This window comes from Musca autumnalis, unplaced genomic scaffold, assembly GCF_047663935.1.
Source record: "Musca autumnalis isolate F117 unplaced genomic scaffold, ASM4766393v1 scaffold_5, whole genome shotgun sequence".
Taxonomy (NCBI): Eukaryota; Metazoa; Arthropoda; class Insecta; order Diptera; family Muscidae; genus Musca; species Musca autumnalis.
The window spans coordinates 72,882,051-72,909,913 of NW_027412088.1; the positions used below are offsets into that span (position 1 = coordinate 72,882,051).

Below are 27,863 nucleotides of genomic sequence, written 5' to 3' on the forward strand. Positions count from 1 at the left end.
TGAAAAGAACGAGGGCATAATCCTCAGTGTCTGAAAATCTTTATGATGGAATCCTAAGTGTCTGACGACATAATCCTAAGATTCTGAGTATAAAATCCTCAGTGTCTGAGGATAAAATCCTCTGTGTCTGATGATAAAATCCTCTGTGTCTGATAATAAAATCCTCAGTGTCTGAGGACTGTATCCTAAATGTCTGAAGAAAGAATTCTCAGTATCTGAGGAAAGAATCCTCCATGTCTGAGAACATAATCCTCAGCGTCTAAGAATAGAATTCTGAGGGTCTAAGGATAGAATCCCCCGTGTCTGAGGATAGAAACCTCAGTGTCTGTAAATAGAAAACTCAGTATCTGAGGATAGAATCATCAGTATCGTAGGATAAAATGTTCAGTGTATGAGTATAAAATCCTCAGTGTCTAAGGATAAAATCGTTAGTGTCTGAGGATTGTACCTAATGTCTGAGGAAAGAATTCTCTGTGTCTGAGAAAGAATCCTTAATGTCTGTGGATAGCATCCTGACGATAGAATCATCAGTATCGTAGGATAGAATGTTCAGTGTCTAATAGAATAGTCAATTTCTGAGGATTGGATTCTAAATGTCTGAGGAAAGAATCCTCAGTGTCTGTAGAAAGAATCCTCCGTGTCTGTAAATAGAATCCTCAGTATCTGAGGATAGAATTATCAGTGCCTGAGGTTAAATCCTTAGTGTCTGAAGTTAGAATCCACAATGTTTCCATCATCTTCAATAACATTGCCAAGAACCTTATCTAGCACATGATGCTCGACTTGGTGTGTGTGGTGTGACCTTTCTCTTCGAACATTTGCTGCAGTCGAACTACAACACCTGTCTTTTTGCCGGTGTTCACGAGTTTTGTATAGACAACAATTATCACAATTTGATCATTTGAGCTTTCCCATCGTTCAATTTAAGCTCTGCCAAACATAATTTCTATAGATTCATTCTTGAGGACCACGGTCTAATATTCAAAGCTGTGAAGGTGTCGTCAGAGAACATGCTCCACTTTTCCATATAAAGCGTATTTACCAAGTACTCCTTTACCAGTCTCCATGTAGATAGCCTTGTGGATTTCTGACCGACATGGGGTTGGGATTTTAATTCTCTCTACAATGCGTGTAGCATTATGCCTCCATTGGCTTATTGATGCTGCATTGTCTCGTCGTTTGCACATCCATTTACCTTTTACATTAATGATGTCAAGAAGTTCACCCTAATATTCGTTAAAAAGACGGTTGTTTATTCGTTTAAAACACGGTTGTTTACATCTCAATTCCCAGATTATCCATCGTTATTTCGATTTATGTATGGGGTTCTTGGAGATAATTATTTATTTATTTTTTTTTTTTTTTTTTGCTTTTAATAAATCATCACCACCACATCCGTTTAACTAAATTTACTTATTTTTTAATAAGCTTATATTGTAATGAAAAACAACAAATGTTAAAGAACATCCAACTGTATTAGACAAAATATTAGATAAGCAAATGTAAACAATCCTATTTTTTGTCATGTGCTCGTATTAGTAGAAACACAACACACTTCTTCTGCTCAATATAGTTTTCCATAGTTTGTAGAAGAGAAACAAAAAATTCTAAATAAAATATATCAACATCTGTTGTAACAATGACAACATGTGTGTGTTATAAATGCAATTACTTATAAATATACATATAATACATATATGACATTATATTACACTACTTTACATGACATTAGATTACATTATACAATAGATGTTGAAGAACAACGAACATACATCACAACTGCGAAATACACTTCAAATATTTACAAAAGGATCATTGAGAATAACGCGAAAAAATGTTAGACATTCTCTTCTTATTGTAATGTTTTTTTACAGCTTCCCCTTTTTGGCTAGTTAACTCCCCGACCAGCCACAATTTTGTTTTTTTTTTCACAGTAACCAACAATTGTCCTTTTTGCCTTTGGTTACTATTGTTGTGGTTGTTTTCGTTACTGCTCATATCTAAATAACCCTATTTTACGCCTGGGTTTCTTTTCTTTTTTCAAGTACATCGTTTTCCCCTTACACATTTGTGAAATATATGTATCATGGTTTCTGTTCCATTGTCGACATGGGTTTGAGGGCAAAATGAATATCCAAAGATTTCTTCTTTAGCATTGCAGACATATGCATTGCATTATGACTTATAAAAAGGATATAAGGACTATTTTGGAATGAAAGGAAATTACCGAAAAAAGGATCACAAAGTTATTAGATAAAATGGTACAAATAAGGCGATTGTTGATAATAAAAATCTCATTCACAATATGATTTTCACATTTTTGTTTATATTTTTGGCCAAAAATTTTTGAAGTCTCTGTAAGCAGAACACAAATTTTACAAATGTGTATTGAAGTAAAGTGACGGAACAGACAATTCATGTCATCCCTGCGTCGTGTGTTACCTTATGACCAGTTTCCCTAAGACAATTCTAATTCGTACGAATTACTATCAAAATTCCAGGGACAAAGTTTTCAGTCTCTTAGGATAGAGTCCTCAGTGTCTAAGAAAAGAATCCTCTGTGTCTAAAAAAAACCATCAGTGTCTGATGAAAAAATCCTTAGTGTCTGAGGTTAGAATCCTCAATGTCTGAGGTTAGAATCCTTAGTGTCTGAGGAAAAAATCCACAGTGTGTGAGGAAAGGGATAGACAGTGTCTGACGTTAGAATCCTCAGTGTCTGAGGACAGTATTCTCAGTGTGTGAGGAAAGGAATATAATCCTCATTTTCTGCGAATAGAATTATCAGTATCTGAGGAAGGAATCCTCAGTGTCTTAGAATAGAAAACTCAGTGTCTGAGGAAAAAATCCTCAGAGTGTGAGAAAAGGTATAGAATTCTCAATGTGTCTATAAATAAATCCCTCATTATCTGAGGATAGAACTCAGTGTCTGTGGAAGGAACCTACAGAATCTTAGGAAATACTCTTCAGTATCTGTAGATAAACTGTGTCTGATGTTAGAATCCTCACTTTCTGAGGACAGAATCCTCAGTGTCTGAAGTTAGAATCCTCAGTATCTGAGGATGGAAATTTAAATATCTGAGCAAAGAATCCTCAGTGTCTGAGGAAAGAATCCTCAGTGTCAGAGAAAAGAATCCTCAGTATCTGAGAAAAGAAAACTCAGTGTCTTAGTATAGCATTCTCAGTGTCTGAGAAAATAATCGTCCTTGCATGAGAATAGAATGCTCATTGTCTGAGGATAGAATAATCAGTGTCTGAGGTTAGAAAACTCAGTGTCTGAGGAAAGAATCCTCAGTATCTGAGCATAGAATTTTCAATGTCTTAGGAGAGAATCTTCAGTATTTGAGGATGGAATCCCCAGTGTCTAAAGATAGAATCGTAAGGGTCTGCGGTTAGAATTCTTAGTGTCTGAGGAAAGAATCTTCAGTGTCTGAGGAAAGAGTCCTCAGTGTCTGAGGACAGAAAACTCAGTGTCTAAGAAAATAATCCTCAGCGTCTGAGGAAAGAATCATCAGTGTCTGAGAATAACATCCTCCTTGCATGAGAATAGGATCCTCAGTGTCTGAGGATAGAATCCTCAGTGTCTGAGGATAGAATCCTCAGTGTCTGAGGATAGAATCCCCAGTGTCTGCGGTTAGAATTCTCATTGTCTGAGGAAGGAATCCTCGGTATCTGAGGATAGAATCCTCAGTGTCTGCGGATAGAATGCTCAGTGTCTGAGGATAGATTGCACAGTGTCTGAGGATAGAATAATCAGTGTCTGAGGACAGATTCCTCAGTGTCAGAAGAAAGAATCTTCAGTGTCTAAGGTTAGAAAACTCAGTGTCTTCTGATAAAATCCTCAGTGACTGAGGAACGAATCCTCAGTATCTGAGGAAAGAATCCTCAGTATCTGAGCATAGAATCCCCAGTGTCTGCGGTTAGAATTCTCAGTGTCTGAGGAAGGTATCCTCGGTATCTGAGGATTGAATCCTCAGTGTCTGCGGATAGAATTTTCAGTGTCTGAGGATAGATTGCTCAGTGTCTGAGGATAGAATCCTCAGTGTCTGAGGATAGAATCCTGAGGATAGATTCCTGGGTGTTAGAGGAAAGAATCCTCGGTGTCTAAGGTTAGAAAACTCAGTGTCTTCTGATAAAATCCTCAGTGACTGAGGATAGAATCCCCAGTGTCTGCGGTTAGAATTATCAGTGTCTGAGGAAGGAATCCTCGGTATCTGAGGATAGAATCCTCAGTGTCTGCGGATAGAATGCTCAGTGTCTGAGGATAGAATCCTTAGTGTCTGGGAATAGAATCCTCAGTATCTGAGGATTGAATTTTCAATGTCTTAGGAGAGAATCTTCAGTATCTGAGGATGGAATCCCCAGTATCTGAGGATAGAGTACTCAATGTCTGAGGATAGAATCCTCAGTGTCTCAGGATAGAATCTCCAGTGTCTGAGGAAAGACTCTTTAGTATCTGAAGATGGAATCCTCTATGTCTGAGGATAGAATCCTCAATGTCTGAGGAAATAATTCTCAGTGTCTGAAGTTAGAATCCTCAGTATCTGAAGATGGAAAACCCAGGATCTTAGAATGAAAATTTCAATATCTGAGCAAAGAATCCTCAGTGTGTGCGAAAATAATCCTCAGCGTCTAAGGAAAAAATCCTCAGTGGCTGAAGAAAGAATTATCAATGTCTGAGGATAGAATCCTCAGTGTCTGAGGTTAGAAAACTGAGTGTCTTATGATAAAATCCTCAGTGCCTGAGGAAAGAATCCTCAGTATCTGAGGATTGAATTCTCAATGTCTTAGGAGAGAATCTCCAGTATCTGAGGATGGAATCCCCAGTATCTGAGGATAGAGATCTCAATGTCTGAGGATAGAATCCTCAGTGTCTGAGGAAATACTTTTGAGTATCTGAGGATGGACTCCTCAGTATCTGAGAATAGAATCCTCAGTTTCTGAGAATATAATCCTCAATGTCTGAAGATATAATCCTCAATATCTGACGATAGAATTCTCAATATCTGAGGAAAGAATTATCAGTGTCTAAGGTTAGAAAACTCAGTGTCTTATGACAAAATCCTGAGTGTCTGAGGATAGAGTTCTCAATGTCTGAGGACAGAATCCTCAGTGTCTGAGGATAGAATCCTCAGTGTCAGAGGAAATAATTCTCAGTGTCTGACAATAGAGTCCTTAGTGTCTGAGGATAGATATTTCAGCGTCTAAGGAAAGACTTTTGAGTATCTGAGGATGGAATCCTCAGTGTCTGAGAACAGAATCCTCAGTGTCTGAGAATAGAATCCTCAATGTCTGAGGATATAATCCTCAGTATCTGAGGATTGAATTCTTAGTATCTGAGGATTGAATTCTCAATGTCTTATGAGAGAATCTTCAGTATCTGAGGATGGAATCCCCAGTATCTGAGGATATAGTTCTCAATGTCTGAGGATAGAATCCTCAGCGTCTGAGGAAAGACTTTTGAGTATCTGAGGATGGAATCATCAGTATCTGAGAATAGAATCCTCAGTTTCTGAGAATATAATCCTCAATGTCTGAAGATATAATCCTCAATATCTGACGATAGAATTCTCAATATCTGAGGATAGAATCCTCAGTGTCTGAGGATAGAAAACTCAGTGTCTGAGGATAGAAACCTAAATGTCTGAGGATGGAATCCTCAGTATCTGAGAATAGAATCCTCAGTGTGTGAGAATATAATCCTAAGTGTCTGAGGAAAGAATTCTCAATGTCTTAGGAGAGAATCTCCAGTATCTGAGGATGGAATCCCCAGTATCTTAGGATAGAGTTCTCAATGTCTGAGGACAGAATCCTCAGTGTCTGAGGAAAGAATCTCCAGTGTCTGAGGAGAGACTCTTTAGTATCTGAAGATGGAATCTTCTGTGTCTGAGGATAGAATCCTCAGTGTCAGAGGAAATAATTCGCAGTGTCTGACAATAGAATTCTTAGTGTCTGAGGATAGAATTTTCAGTGTCTGAGGAAAGACTTTCGAGTATCTGAGGATGGAATCCTCAGTGTCTGAGAACAGAATCCTCAGTGTCTGAGAATAGAATCCTCATTGTCTGAGGAAATAATCCTCGATATCTGACGATAGAATTCTCAATATCAAAGGATAGAATCCTCAGTGTCTGAGGAAAGAATACTCAGTGTCTGAGGATAGAAACCTAAATGTCTGGGGATAGAATTCTCAATATCTGAGGGTAGAATTCTCAGTTTCTGAGAATAGAATCTCCTGTGTCTGAGGATATAATCCTCAGTATCTGAGGATATAATCCTCAGTATTTGAGGATGGAATCCTCAGTTTCTGAGAATAGAATCCTCATTGTCTTAGAATAGAATCCTAAGTGTCTGAGGATAGAGTCATCAATGTGGAGGATAGGATCCTCAGTTTTTTTAAGAAAGAATCTTTAGTATCTGAGGTTAAAAAAACTCAGTGTCTAAGGAAAGAATTTTCAGTATCTGAGGCAAGAATCCTCAATGCCTTAGGATAAAATCCTTAATTCCTGAGGATTGAATCCTCAATGTCTAAGCTGAGAATCCATAGTGTGTGAGGAATCACTGAGAATAGAATCTTCAAGTCGCTAAGAGAAGACTCCACAGTATCTGAGAATAGAATCATTGCCTGACGACAGGACGTTCAGTCTCTTAGGATTGAATCCTCAGTGTCTGTAAATAAAATCCTCTGTATCTCAGGATAGAATTCTTAGTGCCCACAGTTGGAACTTGTAGTATCTGAAGATGGAATACTCAGTATCGTCAACAATATTCTGGTGTACTTGTGCCTTTGTTTAAGCTTTGCCATGTGTCAATTTAAGAGCAGACAATATATGATTTATAAATTCGCTCTTGAGGACTACGGTCTGATATTCAAAGCCCTGAAGGTGATTGTCGTCAAAGTACATACTCCACTTCTCTAGATGAACTGTGCTTATCAAGTACTTCTTTACCCTAGCAGTTCCCTTGTAGATAGCCTTGTGGATTACTGACTGACATGGAGTTAGGATTGGGTATGCTGATCGCCGCATACCTTTGCCGGTTTGTGGGATGAAAGCTTTGAGCTTATAACAAATTAACATGCAATGCGTGTTGCGTTATGCTTCCTTTTGTTCGTTGATCCTGCATTGTCATCCTCCCTAGGACTATTTGTACTGCTATCTGATGAGTTCGGTATTTCTGACGAAAAGCCATCACCCTAGTGGAACATGTTGATGTCCTGTAAGAAAAACCAGGCAGGCCAAAGTAAAGCTTTTAATCTGAATTCTAATTCTAATCTAAATGTTCGGTCTAGGAAGTTGTTGCTTCGATCTGAATAGTTATTTTGAGGTTTCACAATTTTTATCACTCGATTACTTTTAAAAGTCTTTCCCTTTCATATGTGAATGAAAGTATTTTTCATTTATTGTTGTTAATATGATTGTGGAGTACAATGGAAATTTCTTCTTCAGTTGTTGCCGCACACACAAACACACAACTTTCATGACTGCTGTTCGTTTTGCCAGATATGTTTTATTCGCATTTTTTTAGCCTTAAGGCTTTTTGAGGGATTTAGACCAACGATATGAAAATACTGGAAGAAGGAATGCCACATTTTGTGGTATGCCTCTCCATACATATGAAAGGAATAGCAGCAGCAACAACAACAACAGCATGAATGTCTGCTTGAAAATGTAGATGAGCAAGAGTTGTGCGTTTGAATCATTCTGTCTTCACATTGCTTGCAGCTTCAAGTGACAGATAAGCTGGATAAAACATTTCTTGTTTAGTTTTCTCTGTTTTTTTGCTTATTTTCAAAATATATCTCAAAGTTGTTATAACTTGGTACCGTTCGGTACCGTAAATGTCGGTTGTTTGGTTGGTTGGTCGTGTGTCTATTTATATTTTATGGCCATTTGAACAAGAAAATACAATAACAAACTAAATTCAGTCTTATCCTTGCTGTGATATAACATTAATATTTGCACTCAACCCCTAAGCCATTTTGGGATACCCCATTCAAAGTTTTCCGTTTTTTTGTTTCTCGACATATGCAGTAAATGTTGTTTGCTGGCTGAGTTGAGTTTTTTATTGCATTTCTCCCTCAGTCCGGCGCAAATGACAAGGAATAAAACTTATTTCGTTCATATCAGTTATGATTTCGTTTGTTCTAAACTTGCAAAAAAAAACAACGGAAAAAAAGGATCTACATGTATTGGCCACATTTATGGCTTTTTATGGATTTGGGTGTGATTTGGCGAAATATTTGATGCATAAAAGAGGCTAATAAAAATATGTTGTTTTTTTCTTCCCACTCTGGGAGGAGTGATAAGAAGTTTAAGCAAGGGGAGAACTAAATATGGACTATTGTTAATGGACACAGGGTTCGATAATAAAATTTGATAAGTTACAGCATTTTTTTCTTTCTTTTATTAAAATAATTTTTTGGAACATACATAGAATTATATCGCTCATTGAGTAAATGTTTCCCAAAATATTTCACTGTGTTTCTAAACCGCTTTCACTATTTTCCTGTACAAGTTATTAGTTTTCTCTATTACAAAATCCTCTAGTTCCTTAGTTTTGTATTGTTTTATGGATTTCGTGGAGATTGCCAAACTTATTTTTTACAACAATCGGAAATAACAATAAAATTGTGTACAAATAAAACTTTTCCGGTTTTTTCCAATTTCCATAGACAGAAAATATTTGTTGACTTTTGTTTTAACTTGTGTAAAATCCTTTATGCTACATTTGTGTTGAATTGTTGTGAAAAGTTAAATAATTCATTTATAGTTATGATAAAAACATAATTGTTGTTGCTGCTTTTGTTTTATGTGTAGGCATATCCTTAGGATATCCTTATCCATAACAATAATAATAATACCGCAACGTGATAAGGAAATTTCAAACAATAAAACAAACAAAAAAACCGATTAAAGAAAACGAAAAGTAGGAAAGAAAATAAATTTGATATACTTGTTATGCCTCATATACATAGGTTTATTGATGTTTTCCGTTTTTTTTTTTTTCATATGAAAAATTATAGTAAATTTTTAAATTCAAATGTAATATGACCTAGTTATACATACATATATTTGAATATATAAGGGGGAAGGATGTAAGGATAGAATGATTTTTGTCTTCTGGCAAAATGGCTTAAAATTTAAATTTCACATTATAAATTTTTGTAACGGCTAATTGGCTAAAACTCAGCATATAAGGAGAAGGACTTTTTCGATTTGTCCATAAATCCATGAAAAAGTAGATTTAGGATAAGTATTCATCGCCTGCCGTCTAAATACAAATTGAACTGACCATGTCCCACGTTGGGCGCCACATAGTGACATCCACAAAACTAATTTCGTTTGACTTAGGCCATGAGCAGTTCAAAGGAAGCAGAAAGGGTCAAAAAGAGACGGTCTAAAGAAGCAAAATTTCTTTCACAAAGGGTCTAAGAAACACAATTTATTTTAGAAATTGTATAAAGAAACACCCTTTTTCGTAAAAGGTCTTCAAGAAGCAACCTTTTTTCAGAAAGGGCCAAAATAAGAGAACCCATTTTTTAAAAGGGTCTTCAAGAAGCAACCTTTTTTCAGAAAAATAAGAGAACCCATTTTTTAAAAGGGTCTTCAAGAAGCACCCATTTTTTAAAAGGGTCTTCAAGAAGCACCCATTTTTAAAAGGTTCTTCAAGAAACACCCATTTTTTAAAAGGGTCTTCAAGAAGCAACCAGGATCTAAAGAGCACTCTTTTTTAGAAGGGGTAAAAAAACCATTTTTAGAAGGGGTCAAAAAAGCGCCCTTTCTTTAGAAAATCTCAAAAGAGGCACCCTTTCTTTTAGAAGGGGTCAAAAGAAGAACCCTTTCTTTTAAAAGGGGTCAAAAGAAGCACAGTTTCTTTTAGAAGGGGTCAAAAGAAGCACAGTTTCTTTTAGAAGGGGTCAAAAGAAGCACCCTTTCTTTTAGAAGGGGTCAAAAGAAGCACCCTTTCTTTTAGAAGGGGTCAAAAGAAGCACCCTTTCTTTTAGAAGGGGTCAAAAGAAGCACCCTTTCTTTTAGAAAGGGTCAATATAAGCACCCTCTCTTTTAGAAGGGATCAAAAGAAGCACCCTTTCTTTTAGAAGGGGTCAAAAGAAGCACCCTTTCTTTTAGAAAGGGGCAACAGAAGCGCCCTTTCTTTTTGAAAGGGGCAAAAGAAGCACCATTTCTTTTAGAAAGGGGCAAAAGAAGCAACCTTTCTTTTAGAAAGGGGCAAAAGAAGCACCCTTTCTTTTAGAAAGGTTCAAACGAAGAGCCCTTTCTTTTAGAAAGGGGCAAAAGAAGCACCCTTTCTTTTAGAAAGGGGCAAAAGAAGCACCCTTTCTTTTAGAAAGGGGCAACAGAAGCGCCCTTTCCTTTTGAAAGGGGCAAAAGAAGCACACTTTCTTTTAGAAAGGGGCAAAAGAAGCACCCTTTCTTTTAGAAAAGTTCAAACGAAGAGCCCTTTCTTTTAGAAAGGGGCAAAAGAAGCACCCTTTCTTTTAGAAAGGGGCAACAGAAGCGCCCTTTCTTTTTGAAAGGGGCAAAAGAAGCACCCTTTCTTTTGGAAAGGGGCAAAAGAAGCACCCTTTCTTTTAGAAAGGGGCAAAAGAAGCACCATTTCTTTTAGAAATGCGCAAAAGAAGCACCCTTTCTTTTAGAAAGGGGCAAAAGAAACACGCTTTCTTTTAGAAAGGGAAAAAGAAGCACCCTTTCTTTTAAAAGGGGCAAAAGAAGCGCCCTTTCTTTTAGAAAGGGGCAAAAGAAGCACCCTTTCTTTTAGAAGCGGGCAAAAATCGCACTCTTTCTTTTAGAAGGGGTCAAAAATCGCACTATTTAGAAGGCTCAAATAAAGCACTCTTTCTCTTAGAAAGCGTCAAAAGAAGCGCCCTTTCTTTTAGAAAGGTTCAAACGAGGAGCTCTTTCTTTTAGAAGGGGTCAAAAGAAGCACCCTTTCTTTTAGAAAGGGTCAACATGTCATCTTATAGAAGACCACAATGTCTTTTTATAGAACACCAGAAGGTCTTCTTATAGAAGACGACATGTGTTCTTATAGAAGACTTTAAGGGCTCCTTATAAAAGACCACAATGTCTTCTTATAGAAGACCATAAAGTCTTCTTATAGAAGACAATAAGAATTCTGTATAGAAGACCACAAGGTCTTCTTATAGAGGACCACAAGGTCTTCTTATAGAGGACCACAAGTTCTTCTTATAGAGGACCACAAGGTCTTCTTATAGAAGACCACAAGGTCTTCTTATAGAAAACCATAAAGTCTTCTTATAGAAGACCACAAGGTCTTCTTATAGAAGACCACAAGGTCTTCTTATAGAAGACAACAACGTCTTCTTATAGATCACCACAAGGTCTTCTTATAGAACACCACAAGGTCTTCTTATAGAAGACCACAAGGTCTTCTTATAGAAGACCACAAGGTCTTCTTATAGAAGACCACAAGGTCTTCTTATAGAAGACCACAAGGTCTTCTTATAGAGGAGCACAAGGTCTTCTTATAGAACACCACAAGATCTTCTTATAGAACACCACAAGGTCTTCTTATAGAAGACAACAACGTCTTCTTATAGAAGCCCACGAGGTCTTCTTATAAAATACCACAAGGGCATCTTATAGAAGACCACAATGCCTTCTTATAGAAGACCACAATGCCTTCTTATAGAAGACCACAAGGTCTTCCTATAGAAGAACACAAAGTCTTCTTATAAAAGACCACAAGGTCTTCCTATAGAAGACCACAAAGTGTTCTACAAGAAGACCGCAAATTCCTCTTATAGAAGACCAAAAGGTCTTCTAATTCAAGAACACAAGGTCTTTTTATTGGAGACCGCAGGTTCTTCTTTTAAAAACCCATAAATCTTCTTATAGAAGACCTCAAGTTCTCCATCTACCTACTATGTATAACCTCTTGATTAATGAATATTCAAACCATTTCCCTCACCTTTAGCTTCCATGATTTTCTTAACAATTTCATAGGCTTTTCTCAGAAATGTTCTTTACTCCACATTATCTCCAATTAACCCCTATTTAACATAGTCACGTGGTAGGAAACCGTGACTATTCCTTTCCTTCTTACGGCAGCAAGAAATAATATAATTCTCCTACTCCCCTCCTCCTCCGATTGGCATAAATTTCATTATTAAGGATTTTGTTAGTCAAGCATAAATAAAGAGTGTAAATCTTAACACCAACGAACAAACGGTAAAATGATCCAGCCTTACTGATTGCATTTTCATGCTCTTGTCTAGCTGGCAATTTGCTGGAGGGCAATGCAATTAACCACTGAGTGTGCACTGAGTACTAGTTGTGAATAACTCATTCAATGAATCACTACTGAATGTGTCTGGCTTACGCGAATCATACCAAAGTGCAACAAATGCAATTAAGTTTTTTTTTTTGCTCTAAAGGCATCTAAAATGAGTGGTGGCTTACAGAGACTCCCCAATAAGCATTACTAATGTTCAGTGGGTATTTGTGAACAATAACACCCACCGGCAATATACACCCCCTCAAACAAGTTGCCACTATATTGCCCGGGTTAATGGTTTTTTGGTTTGTTTACCAAGGGGATGAATGAAACAAATCATTGACTTCTTCTTGTTTCGTATTCCTTATGGAGAAAGGTAGAGTGCTTATTTAATTTATTTTACAACAACAACAACAAAACAGCTACAACAATATTGAAATTAAAACAATTGTAAATGTTAAACACACCCTCAGGAGATGTGTGTTGTAAAATAACATGAAATGTGACCGCCTTATTACTTGTTAAACGGTCGCCGCCAGAGTGGGTGGTGGGGGGACAGTTTACCCTGTTTACATTCATAACTGAATGGTGGGTTTGTCAATGCCAGCTGTTATGTTGTCTTGGGTCAGACAATGCAAGAGGGAGATAACAAAAACACTTTGAATTTAATTAGTTTCTTTTATAAAAAGGCAGGAATTTCTTTTTTGTTTTTTTTTTTTAATTTTTTATTATATATTATAATTATAAAAAATATTTGAACAGCTTGAGTTTAAAGTTATGGAAATCTTAGGAGAGGGTGTGTCTTCAAACCTGTTTCAGACTATTTTTGTATTTTAGAAAAAAATAACAAAAATTTCCATCCTTGGATTTAGATATTTAAGCTAAACCTAGGATAAATTATTTTTAAATTTGTATTAAAAATTCAAACAACTTAAATAATTTGTGCTATTCTTTCATCTAGAATTTAAAACCATGTTTATCCTAATCTCTATTGTTTAGAATTTTCTTCTTATTTATATATGTTATCCCTTCCTTAATACAAAATAATACTGATTGCCACTGTTGTGCTCTTATCTTTATTTCTATCCATAGATTTGCCACAGACTTTATTGATATACGAGAAAAGGAAACCAGACGTGGTACACGTGGTGTTGGCAATCCAGAAAAACGTGGTGGAGGTGGTGGTGGCGGCCGAGGACAACGTATGCATCAAAGGAGACAGCAACAGCTTTTGCAACAACAGATAAAACAGCAGCAGCAACAACAACAACAAATGCTAGCAGATGATGCTTCAGTTTCTATAACCTCTTCAGTTAACAATGAAACCATGGCAACGATGACATCCCAACAGCAGCAACAGCAACACTCACAAAATAATAAAGCTCAAACAACAAACGGCAGTAATGGAACAGTAGTAGAATCAACTCAGCCATTGTCATCTGCTTCTCAGTCTGCGGCATCATTGTCATCATCTGGATCTTCCATAAGTGATACGAAATCTTTGGAAAATACCAATAAAGCTGTCAACAGCAACAACAACACAAATTCTGCACAACATCATTCAAATGGCACGGATGTTAACACTACAACGACAACACCGCTGCCGCCATCCTCCTCTTCGTCAAGAAAGAATATTAGCCCGGGAACATCTTCAATGACCTCTTCAAGCAATAACAATGGTGCCGCTGATTCAAGTAACTTCCAAAGTCAAAATCAAAGACAGACAAAACGGCAACAAATGCGTACCACAACAGCAACAACGACAACATCAACTATGGCACCACCACCATCATCATCATCGCGACAAAAGCAACAGCAACAACAAGATGTATCCGCATCTTCAGAAGAAGAAACAACGAATCATGGAGGTGGTGGTGGTCTTCGCATTAAACCGGAAGATTTATTAGAATTACAAGAACGTATTACAAAGGAAATACTCAATTCAAAATTACAGGAAAAGGAAATGCTTGAATTACAGGTAAGCGCAATACGGGGGCTTTGTAAATATTAATATATTTAGTAGACAAATGTAAATAGGTTTTATTGCTATTAAACGCATTGCTATTATACTGGGTCTAGAGAGTAGAGATACGCCAGTCGACTTTCAACTAATCAATTAGTTGAAAAGTCTAAAAATCGACGTCGACTTTTGTTTATAAAGAAAATCAACGAATGGATCAAAAAAGGTTAAAAAAATTCTTAAAAAATCCACACCCTAAACAGACCTTAAAAATATTTGTAAAAAATTCACGCCCCTGAAAAGGCCATAAAAATATTTTTAAAAAAATCCATGCGGCTAAAAATATTTTTAAAAATATTTAAAAAACGTCTCTTAAAATGTCTTAAAAACATTTCTAAAATTATCCACGTTCCTAAAAAAACTTAAAAATATTTTTCAAATATCCACGCCCCGAAAAATAGCTTAGAAATATTTTTAAAAATATCCAATAGGTTAAAATTTTTTTTTAAAAAAGCCTTAAATATTTTTGTTTGTTTTGTTTATTGTTTGAAGATTCAATCTCATCTTTGCTTTAGTCTGGAGTATTTCCCCAATGGCTTAACTTCATAATTACTCTCTATTACAGAAATATCTTTAAAAAATCCACGACTGTTTAAGTCTGGAGTATTCCCCCATTGGCTTAACTTCATCACTTTCCTCTTTGCAGAGAAAAATGTTTGCAAAACGCACTGACAGCTTGCAAAATTTACTGATCGCTACCAATATCATGATTTCATCCCGGCGAACCTTAAAAATGACACACAAACATTTTTTAAAAATCCACCACCTTAAAAATGGCACACAAACATTTTTAAAAAATCCACGCTCTTAAAAATTGCATCAAAATATTTTTAAAAATATACACCCCCCTCCCCCTAAATATAGCTTAAAAAAATATTTTTAAAAATATCCATACCCTAAAAAATGGCTTACAAATATTTTTAAAAATATCCACGACCATAAAAATACCTTAAAAATATTTTTAAAAATACGCACGACTCTAAAAATACTGTAAAATATTTTTAAGAATATCCAAGCCACTAACAGCACCGTAACAATATTTTTAAAAATATCCACGCCCCTAAAAATACCTTAAAAATACTTTTAAAAACATCCACGCCTTTAAAAATACCGTAAGATATTTTTAAACATATCCAAGACCCTAAAAATACCGTCAATATATTTTTGAAAATATCCACGCCCCTAAAAATACGGTCAATATATTTTTGAAAATGTGCATGCCCCTAAAAAATACCGTAAAAATATTTCTAAAAATATCCACGCCCCTAAAAATACCGTAAAAATATTTTTAAAAAAATATCCAAGCCCCAAAAAATATTTTTAAAAAAATATCCACGCCCAAAAAATATTTTTAAAAAAATATCCACGCCCTTAATAATATTTTTAAAAAAATATCCACGCCCCTAAAAATACCTTAAAAATATTTTTAAAAAAATATACATGCCCCTAAAAATACCTTAATAATATTTAAAAAAATACGCAACTCTCAAAATAACTTAAATATATTTAAAACAAATCCACGCCTCTAAAAATACTTTACAAATACTTGTAAAATAAATCAACGGCTTTAAAAGTACTCTGAAAATATTTTTTATATAATCCACGCCTCTTATATTAATATTAATATTTTTTTTTTTTTTTTTTTTTTTGATTGTTTGAGTCAGAGTGAGGCAGAGAACATTTTTGGGTCTCTCTTGTGCTCTCAATGAGCGCAAATTTGTTGTTGTTCACAACAGCCGAGGCACGGGCGAATTGGAGCTTTGTTAAAAACAAAAAAACAAAATTCCAATAAACAACCTCACAGGCAACTGTGTTGGTGTTCTTTTCAACTCACAGAATTCGAAGAATTCTTAGTTGATACGTGCTGACGTGCAAAATATTTTGATTTTGGTGTTTCTTTGGAAAAGCCGAAAAGTGAGTGTGATTCTCATTCATATGAGAATACTAGACACTTAAAGAGTTCGGTTTTTCTCTAAAAAAGGCATCATTTCAATAACTGAGAAGCCAATTGATAATTCCCTTCGCCGGGATGAAATCATGATATTGGTAGCGATCAGTAAAATTTTGCAACACTGTCAGTTCGTTTTGAAAAACATTACTCTCTGTAATAGAGGGTAATAAATGAAGTTGAGCCAATGGGGGAATACTCCACTCAAACAATCGAAAATGAGATTGAACTTCAACAATAAACAAAACAAGTATTAATATTTTTAATAAAATCCACACCCCTAAAAATACCTTACAAATATTTTTAAATAAGCCCCTAAAAATACCATAAAAATATTTTTAAAAATATCTACGCCTCCAAAAATACCATAAAAATATTTTTAAAAATATCCCCATCTCTAAAAACACCATAAAAATATTTTTATAAATATCTACGCCTCCAATAATACCATAAAAATATTTTTAAAAATATCCACGCCCCTAAAAATACCATAAAAATATTTTTAAAAACATCCACGCCCCTAATAAATACCTTAAAAATATGTTTAAGAAAATCCACGCCCCTAAAAATACCTTAAAAATATTTTTAAGAAAATCCACGCCCCTAAAAATACCTTAAAAATATTTTTAAGAAAATCCACGCCCCTAAAAAACCTTAAAAATATTTTTAAAAAATCCACGCGCCTAAAAATGCATTGATAATATTTTTAAAAAAAATCCACGCCCCTAAAAATGAATTAAAAATATTAAAAAAAATCCACGTCCCTACAAATGCCTTAAATATATTTAAAAAAAAATCCACGACTTAAAAATATTTTGAAAAAAATCCACGCCCCTTAAAATACCATAAAAATATTTAAAAAAAAGTCCACGCCCCTACAAATAGCTTAAAAATATTTTGAAAAAAATCCACGCCCCTTAAAATACCAAAAAATATTTTTAAAAACTCCGCACCTCTAAAAATAACTTAAAAATATTTTTAAAAAATCAACGCCTCCAAAAATACCTTAAAAATATTTTTAAAAAAATCCACGCCACTAAAAATACCTTAAAATTATTTTTAAAAAATCCACGCCACTAAAATTACCTTAAAATTATTTTTAAAAAATCCACGCCACTAAAAATACCTTAAAATTATGTTTAAAAAATCCGCGCCACTAAAAATACCTTAAAATTATTTTTAAAAAATCCACGCCACTAAAAATACCTTAAAATTATTTTTAAAAAATCCACGTGCATTAAATATTTTTAAAAAAATGCACGCCCCTAAAAATGAATTAAAAATATTTAAAAAATCCACGCCCCTAAAAATACCTTAAAAATATTTTAAAGAAAATCCACGCACTTAAAAATATTCTTAAGAAAATCCATGCCTCTAAAAATACCTTAAAAATATTTAAAAAAAAATCCGCAACTCTCGAAATAACTTAAAAATATTTAAAAAAATCCACGCCTCTAAAAATACCTTACAAATACTTGTAAAATAAATCAACGACTTTAAAAATCCTTTGAAAATATTTTTTTTAAATCCACGCCTCTAGTTTTAATATTAATATTTTTAAAAAAATCCACACCCCTCAAAATACCTTAAACATATTTTTAAAAAAAATCCAAACCCCTAAAAATACCATACAAATATTTTTTAAAATATCCACACCATAAAATATTTAAAAAAAATCCACGCCCTCAAAAATACCTTGGAAATATTTAAAAAAAATCCACGCCTCTAAAAATACCTTAAAAATATTTAAAAAAATCCGCACCTCTAAAAATAACTTAAAAATATTTTAAAAAATCCACGCCTCTAAATATACCTTAAAAATATTTTTAAAAAAATCCACGCCCCCAAATATACCTTAAAAATATTTTTAAGAAAATCCACGCATCTAAAATCCACGTCTCTAAAAATACCTTAAATTATTTTTAAAATATCCACGCCTCTAAAAATACCTTAAAAATTATTTTTAAAATATCCACGCCTCTAAAAATACCTTAAAAATTATTTTTAAAAAATCCACGCCCCTGAAAAGGGCTTAAAAATATTTAGGAAAAATCCTCGCCTCCAAAAATATCTTAAAAATATTTCGTAAAAAATCCACGCGTCTGAACATACCATTAACATATTTTTAAGAAAATCCACGCCCCCAAATATACCTTAAAAATATTTTTAAGAAAATCCACGCCCCCAAATATACCTTAAAAATATTTTTAAGAAAATCCACGCCCCCAAATATACCTTAAAAATATTTTTAAGAAAATCCACGCCCCCAAATATACCTTAAAAATATTTTTAAGAAAATCCACGCCCCCAAATATACCTTAAAAATATTTTTAAGAAAATCCATCTAAAAATAGCTTAAAAATATTTCGAAAAAAATTATTTAAAATATTTAAAAAAACGACGCTCCTAAAATACCTTACAATATATTTAAAAAAATCTACGCCTATAAAAATGCCTAAAAAAAATTTTAAAAAATTCACGCCTCTAAAAAAATATTTTAAAAAATCCACGCCTCTAGAAATACCTTAAAAATATTTTAAAAAAGTCCACGCCCTCTAAAAATGCCTTCAAAATATTTTTAAAAATATCCACGACCCTTAAAATACCTTAAAAATGTCTTTAAAAATACACGCCTCTAAAAATAGCTTAAAAATATTTTGATAAGATCCAAGTCTCTTAAAATACCTTAAAAATAAAAATAGCAAACAGCACCCACTCCGTATAAAGTCCGAACTTTCCAGATGCTGATACACAGACCATGGTCTTTAAAATGTTTGCGGGGGTCAATGTTTGGGGGGGAGGTTGCTTTATTTTGTATTTCATTATTGAGTTTACCTAAATAAACTTGTCAACTACTATTTGCAATCCATCAATACGCTGTTTTTTCTTTTTTAAATTAATTGGAAATTTATATCTGTCTAACCAGATGTTATGAGAAAAGTTTGCTTTCTAATTTCAAAGGCTCTTACAATTTTGATATTTTTTACAATCTCTTTTTAATGGTTGGTTAAAAAACATGGCTATTTTTTTTTTACTCGCCAATGTTACCTTGGCAACTTCGCATTTTTTGCCAAACCAACATAAAAGTTAACAAAGTTTCATCATATTTCCATGGGTGGGAGAAACAATTTTAAACGATTTTTAATTTTGAGCTTTGAATAAAGTTTTGTGCAACATTTTGTTGCCAACAAAAAAATACAAAAAAGGCAACAAATGTTCGCAATGTCCTTTTCTCTGTCTGTCTGTCAATTGTGGTGGTGGACCAATTTTGTTGTTATGGGTTTATGTTTTCGTCATGTTATTGTACCTGTGTGTTGTTGCTTTGTCAACGATTTTTTACACGTTGTAATTGTAAAAGTCCTTTGACATACCTTGTCCGCTACCAAAAGCATTCAACCATTTATTCTTTCATTCATGCATAGTTTTGTGTTCTTTTTTTGCGTTTGGAGCAGAGACAGGGAATGAAAATTTAATCATTTCATAACTTTTCTATAGTTTTGCTAGGGGCCATCCAAATTGTTTTTTTTCTCCCTCTCTCGTTAACAAAAAACTTTGATGTTAACCTTTGAAGGCTAACAGGGATATGCAATGGCGTTCAAGGTTCTGCACAATAGCAAAAAAAACTGTGTTATAAAGTTTGTTAATCTCTTTCATAAGTGTTGAAAACTTTGTTAATTTGTGTTACAAATACATTCAGCAAAAAAACTGTTAAAAAAATCGAATGAAATAATAAAACTTCAAAAGAAAAATTTTTAATAAAATTTTTGGTTTGAAAAGTTCTGGCAAAAAATGTTAAATAAAAATGAGATTTCACCTTTAAAGCCACTTACATGGTTGGTTGGTTAATTTAATCACTCTGGTGGCTATAACACAAGATTTGTTTTGTAGCTGAGCAGAGGATAGACATCCCAACACCTTGCTTTATTCGCTAATTCCACCACCTAGGCTTTTCTGTTGTTTACTGCCAGGCCTTTTTAATGTCCTTTTAAGAATAACCTGCTTGGGAAGGAACACCTTATCAACCTTGTTGAATTCACATAAAATTTTCATTTTATACTTTTAAAGAAAGTTTTTATTTATCACCCATTAAATGTCTTTAAAAAACCTTTAAAATCCCTCATACCTTCAATTCTATGGCACATGCAATAGATTTATAAGCTGTGTGTATGTGTTGTTATTATTTAATAAATATTTTAAGAAAATATATGTGTGTGTGTGTGTTTGCATGTGTAATTCAATACTCATTTATGTACATATACATTATTCCTTGTTTTTTTTCATTTCAGGAAAAAATCAATCGCGAAATTTTAAATTCGAAAGTTTTTAATATGGATGCTGCCACAAATGGTGGTGGTAGCGGCAGTTCAAGTTTCAGTTCGAACAGCAATAGCAACAACAACAACAACGGTGGTAAACGCAAAAGGAAACGTAAAAATCAACGTGCTGTCAACGGTATGCTGGCCGATGTTGGTGAAGGGGGTCCATATGCCAATAGCAACTCTGGTCCAATTGGCACATCAGGTGGCAGTAATGGTGGTGGTGGTGGCGGCAGTGGTTCAAACAAATGGAAAAATACGATTGCAGCCAAAGCAAGAAGTTTAATGAATTTGCACAATAATGAAGCTGGCAGGAGGGTAAGTTGTCATGAAACATGTAAATATTGAATAAAATCACTAGCAAAAACAAGCAAAATCAGGAGCAGCAGCAGTAGCAGTTGTTACTGAAATCTGTTGAAAACTTGTATTGAAATTACTTGCCTTTGAAATGGAAAATGTTAGTTTTTGTTCCTTTGGTTTGTTGGACTTTTCTCTTACCTTTTTTTTCTATATCGATCCATAGTGCGTGTGTGTGTTGAGTGCGTAGTTGGGATGCCATAATATTTGAATGCAATAGAGAAGGGAAATTGAATGCAAATAAAGCCAATTTTGTAAATTGTAATCAAATTACTTTTGAATACACCAACAAACCAGCAAATATGCTATTTAATAGAGTTGAGTAAACTGGCTGTCGAACTGACATGTTTGTTAAATAAAATCAGCATCAACAACCAATACCATCATCGTCGTAACACACATTCGAGCACAGTAAATGTTTATCTTTACATTACATATAGAAGGACTACATATGAACGAATGTGATTTTGAAAACTGTTAAGAGGGTAAACTTGTTTGTTGTGATGAGTTCTATGTATCAGATCAAGGGCAAATAGCTTAAAATAGTTAAAAAAAATCCACGCCCCTAAAAATGGCTTAAAAATATTTTTAAAAAAATCGACGCCCCTAAAAATTCTCTTAAACATATTTTTAAAAAATCCAGGCACCTAAAAATTGCTTTAAAATATTTTTAAAAAAATCCACGCCCTTATAAATTGGTTAAAAATATTTTTAAAAAAATCCACGACCTTATAAATTGGTTAAAAATATTTTTAAAAAATCCACGCACCTATTAATTGCTTAAAAATATTCAAAAATTGAATTATTTAAAAAATTGATGTCCCTATAAATTGCTTAAAAATATTTATAAAAAAAAATCGACCACCCTAAAAATTGCTTAAAAATATTTTTAAAAAATTCAGGCACCTAAAAATGGCTTTAAAATATTTTTAAAAAAATCCACGCCCGTAAAAATTGGTTGAAAATATTTTTAAAAAAATCCACGCCCGTAAAAATTGGTTAAAAATATTTTTAAAAAGTCCAAGCCCTTATAAATTGCTTAAAAACATTTTTAAAAAATCCACGGCCCAATAAATTGCTTAAAAATATTCAAAAATTTAATTATTTAAAAAATTGATGTCCCTAAAAATTTCTTAAAAATATTTATAAAAATAAATCGACGACCCTAAAAATTGCTTAAAAATATTTTTAAAAAATCCACGCCCCTAAAAGACGCTTTTGAAAAAATCTACGACCTTAAAAATTGCTTAAAATATTAAAAAATCCACGCCCCTAAAATACCTTTAATATAGTTTTGGAGATATCCACACCCCTAAATATTACTTAAAAATATTTTCAGAACTATCAAAAAAAATTTACTCACCTAAAAATAGCATAAAAATATTTTTAAAAAAATCCACGCCACCAAGATTTCTTAAAAATATTTTTTACAAAAATCCACGCTCACAAAATTTCTTAAAAATATTTAAAAAAAAAATTCACTCCCCCAAATTGCTTAAAAATATTTTTAAAAAATATGCGCACCTAAAAATGGCTTTAAAATATTTTAAAAAAATCTACGTCCTTAAAAATAGCTTTAAAATATTTTTAACAAAATACATGCTACTAAAATTGCTCAAAAATATTTTTACAAAAATTCACGCTCCTAAAAATAGCTTCAACATATTTAAAAAATCCATGCCATTAAAAAAGGTTAAATTTTTTTTACTCAAATTCACGCCACTGAAATAGCTTAAAAATATTTAAAAAAATCCACGACCCTAAAAATTGCTTAAAAATATTTAAAAAAATCCACGAGCCTAAAAATTGCTTTAAAATATTTCCACGTCCCTAAAATTATTTAAAAATATTTTTTAAAAATCCACGCCATTACCAATTGCTTAAAAATAATTTTAAAAATTCCACTTCCCTACAAATAGCTTATAATTATTTAAAGAAAATCAAGCCTCTAAAATGTTTTTAAACACGTAAAAAAGTATCAGTCGGCTTTGCAGACAGAGATGTACCCTCAGCCTATGTGAATTTAAACATTCATCTACGGACAAATCGAATGTATTTAGGGTCCTTTCAGAATTTAGTGGCCCTTTTTGGACATTTGAGCTTGCCGACAAATATGTGGATTAGGACTAAAGTTCAAAAGTGTTGTGGAGTAGGTACTTAAAGGAATGGATCTAATTTTGGGAGTCATATCTTTTCGATAAATATAGCGCCCACTAGTCATTTCAGTGGGCCATCGTATAAATTTGGACCATGGACTTGTCGACGGAAAACATAATATCGCTGCAAACAGGACCACAATGAACAGTATCGGTATACATTTCCAAGGATCTTCGAACAGACACTAAACTGCATTTGAACTAAAATGTTGAACTTTTGTTAGGGAGGTACCCTACGAAGAGGACCGATATGGGCCATTTTATAAGTTGAACTAAATTTTGACAAAATATTAGGAGATCTAAAGTTTGGACCAAATCGGTTGCCCCGTTCAACAAATACCGTTCATACCATATTGGTGACATTTTTTAGATATTGGGGAGAAGTATCGGAAGTTGTGGAGCGGTATTGCCCATCTTCGAACAGAAGGCATGTTTGGACAAAATATGACGATGGCCAAATTTTGGACCAAATCCGTTGATCAGTTCGAGAGTTATCGTGCTCTACAGCCATTAGTTATGGTGTCTTTTCTCAAGAAGTATGGACTCCGAAAAAACTTTTACCGTCGTAATTGAGGCAGCAAATGCAAGTTGCTCCAACGGAAATCAAAGTGATTCGAGAGCAGGCCTTAAAGTGAACTTTTCCGAAATGTTGTGTGATAGGTACCCGAAGTAGTGGACAAATATAGTCCACATTCGAACCTGATCTATATCTGGTAGATATATTAGGATGTGTAAAGTATGGACCAAATCGGTCACTCCCACTCCCACTCCCTTCAAGAGTTATCGTGCGAACCATTTTTCCGAACATTTTTGAACTTTTGTGGGGGAGATACCTGAAGGAGTTGACCAATATGGCTTATCTTCAAACTTATACTAACTTTGGACAAAATATTATGAAGTCCAAATTTTGGAACGAATCGGTAGATCCGTTCGAGGGTTATCGTGCACTCCAACCACTAGACACGGTGTCAGAGCGGTTTTTTGCACCTTTCAGGCTATTTTCTCAGGAAGTATGGACTTGCTCCTGATGAAACTTGTACCGCCGCAATGGGCGCAGCAAATATAACCCGTTACAACAAAAATCAAAGCAATTCGAGAGCTGATCCTAAACTGAACTTTCCCGAAATTTTTTGTGGGAAAGAAATTGACCGATCTGGTTGAAATTTTACAATGTGTAAAGTATGGACCAAATCGGTTACTACCATTAAAAGTTATCGTTCGTTCAATTTTTCCGAACATTTTCGAACTTTTGTGGTGGAGGTACCGGAAGGAGTGCAACGACATGGCCCATCTTCGAACTAAAACTAAGTTTGGACAAAATATTACGAAGGCCAAATTTTGGACCGAATAGGCAGATCCGTTCGCAGTGCCATGCCATTCGAAAGTTATCTAAATCAACTCCAAATTGCCTAAAACGAATTTCGTCCAAACATTCTTGGGGTCTAAAACCATTATTTCGATGAAGCACATTTTGCCCGTATGAAAGTGTATATACCCTCGATAGCATAAATGCTGAGGGTATAAAAATCCACGCATCTAAAAATATTTTTAAAGGAATCTAAGCCCCTCAAAACATCTTAAAAATAATTCTAAAATAAACCACGGCTAAAACATAGCTTAAAAATATGTTTATATCCACGCCTAAAAAATAGCTGAAAAAATATTTTTAAAAAATCCATGCCCATTAAAACGGCTTTAAAGAAATCTACTCCCCCAAAAATAGCTTAAACATATTTTTAAATCCACGACCCTTAAAATATCTTAAAGGTATTTTTAAAGAAATCCACGCCACCAAAATTTAGCTTAAAATTTATCTAAAAAAAACCCTTAAAAATATTAAAAGAAAAATCCACTCATCTAAAAAGCCCCTAACTATTGCTTAGAAATATTCAAAAAAAAATCGACGCATCAAAAAAGCGCCTAAAAACTGCTTAAAAATATTTAAAAAAAAATGCAAGCCCCTGAAAATAATTTAAAAATATTTAAGATAAACTAAGCCATAAAAATTGCTTAAAAAATATTTAATAAAATCCTTGCCTCCAAAAATTTATTAGAAATATTTTTAAGAATCCACAACCCCTCAAAATTGCATAGAATTATTTAAAAAAAATCCATGCCCCTAAAGATTACAAAGAAATATTTAAAAAATCCTTGGCCCAAAAAATTGCTTTAAATTTTTTTTAGAAAATGTGTAAATGTCCCTATAAATTGCTTTAAAAGATTTTTAAAAATCAATGTCCCTAAAAATTCTTATAGATTTTTTAAAAAAATCCACGCCCCTAAAAATTGCTTAAAAAATATTTTTACACAAATCCACTCTCCTAAAATACTTCAAAATACGTCAAAATTTTAAAAAAATTCATGCCACCCATTTACCTTAAAAATACCTCTAAACAGGTTTAAAAAGAAACCCCTCTCCTAAAAATACCTTCGAAATACCTCTAAAAATAATAAATGAAATAAAAATATAAATAAATAAAATATTTGGAAAAATTCACGTCCCTAAAAATACCTCTAAAAATATTTAGAAAAATCCACGTCCCTAAAAATACCTCTAAAAATTTTTAGAAAAATCCACGTCCCTAAAAATACCTGAAAATATTTAGAAAAATCCACGTCCCTAAAAATACCTGTAAAAATATTTAGAAAAATCCACGTCCCTAAAAATACCTGTAAAAATATTTAGAAAAATCCACGTCCCTAAAATACCTCTAAAAATATTTAGAAAAATCCACGTCCCTAAAAATACCTGTAAAAATATTTAGAAAAATCCACGTCCCTAAAAATACCTGTAAAAATATTTAGAAAAATCCACGTCCCTAAAAATACCTCTAAAAATATTTAGAAAAATCCACGTCCCTAAAAATACCTCTAAAAATATTTAGAAAGATCCACGTCCCTAAAAATACCTCTAAAAATATTTAGAAAAATCCACGTCCCTAAAAATACCTCTAAAAATATTTAGAAAAATCCTCGTCCCTAAAAATACCTGTAAAAATATTTAGAAAAATCCACGTCCCTAAAAATACCTTTAAAAATATTTAGAAAAATCCATGTCCCTAAAAATACCTGTAAAAATATTTAGAAAAATCCACGTCCCTAAAAATACCTCTAAAAATATTTAGAAAAATCCACGTCCCTAAAAAATATTTAGAAAAATCCACGTCCCTAAAAATACCTCTAAAAATATTTAGAAAAATCCACGTCCCTAAAAATACCTCTAAAAATATTTAGAAAAATCCAAGTCCCTAAAAATACCTCTAAAAATATTTAGAAAAATCCACGTCCCTAAAAATACCTCTAAAAATATTTAGAAAAATCCACGTCCCTAAAAGTACCTCTAAAAATATTTTGGAAAATCCACATCCCTAAAAATATTTAGAAAAATCCACGTCCCTAAAAATACCTCTAAAATATTTAGAAAAATCCACGTCCCTAAAAATACTTTAAAATACCTCTAAAAATATTTAGAAAAATCCACGTCTTAAGAAATGCCTCTAAAAATTTTAGAAATATCCACGTCCCTAAAAATATCTTAGAAATATTTCTAAAAATATTTACAAAAAATCCACGACCCTAAAAATACCTTAGAAATACCTCTAAAAATATTTAGAAAAATCGACGACCCTAAAAATACGTTAGAAATACCTACAAAAATATTTAGAAAAATCCGCGTCCCTAAAAATAGCTTAGAAATACCTCAACAAATATTTAGAAAAATCCACGTCCCTAAAAATACCTTTGGAGTACCTCTAAAAATATTTAAAAAATCCACACCCCTAAAAATATCTTAGAAATGCCTCTAAAGATATCTAGAAAAATCAACATCACTAAAAATGCCTTAGAAAGACCTATAAAAATATTTAAAAAATCCACGTCCCTAAAAATACTTAAAAATATTTATAAAAATCCACGTCCCTCTAAAGATATTTAGAAAAATCCACGTCGCTTAAAATACCTTAGAAATATCTCTAAAAATATTTAAAAATATCCACGTTCCCAAAAATACCTTAGAAATATCTCCAAAAATATTTAGAAAAATCCACGTCCCTAAAAATACCTTAGAAATACACCTAAAAATATTTAGAAAAATTAACGTCACTAAAAATGCCTTAGAAAGACATCTAAAAATATTTAAAAAATCCACGTCCCTCTAAAGATATTTAGAAAAATCCGTCGCTTAAAATACCTTGGAAATATCTCTAAAAATATTTCGAAAAATCCACGCCCCTTAAAATACTTATAAAAATATTAAAAAAAAACATGCCCCTTAAAATATTTCTAAAGGTATTTAAAAAATATCCATGCCCTTAAAATACTTCTAAAAACAGTTACAAAAATCCACGACCCAAAAATACATCTAAACCATTTAAAAAATCCATGCGCCATAAAATATTTTTTTAAATATATTTAAAAAATCCGCTCCCCTTTAAAATACATCTCAAAATATTTTTAAAAAATCCGCGCCCCTAATATTACGTTAAAACTAAAAAAGCCTTTAAAAATACCTTGAAATTTTATTTTTCAAAATAAATCCAATATTCCGCTAGCACTCAGCTATGCTACTCCAAAAGGAGAAAAACCTTATCATACTACCGTTACTTTCTCCTTTCCATCATCCCACTTTTTGAAAATAACTTCAATCGAGTATTTGCAGTACTTGCTACGAACAAGATTCAAACGACCTAATATATATATTGACGAATATAAAACCTGCCGTATTCCGGACTTTATCCAAATACACTACCACACACTCATTCACATTTCCCACTCCTGATAATATGCCTACAAAAAGTATGCTGTATTTATTTTGT

At 33.2% G+C, this 27,863-nt stretch overlaps 1 protein-coding gene across 1 annotated transcript in view; it reads left to right on the forward strand.

Moving 5' to 3' along the window:
* Positions 1 to 27,863, forward strand: part of Wnt5 (Wnt oncogene analog 5) — a 649,366-nt gene that overhangs the window by 587,620 nt on the left and 33,883 nt on the right. The window contains exons 8-9 of the mRNA XM_073990191.1: positions 13,345 to 14,230; positions 20,507 to 20,854. Of these exons, the coding sequence (XP_073846292.1) occupies positions 13,345 to 14,230; positions 20,507 to 20,854 (1,234 nt within the window). The remainder of the gene's footprint in view (positions 1 to 13,344; positions 14,231 to 20,506; positions 20,855 to 27,863) is intronic.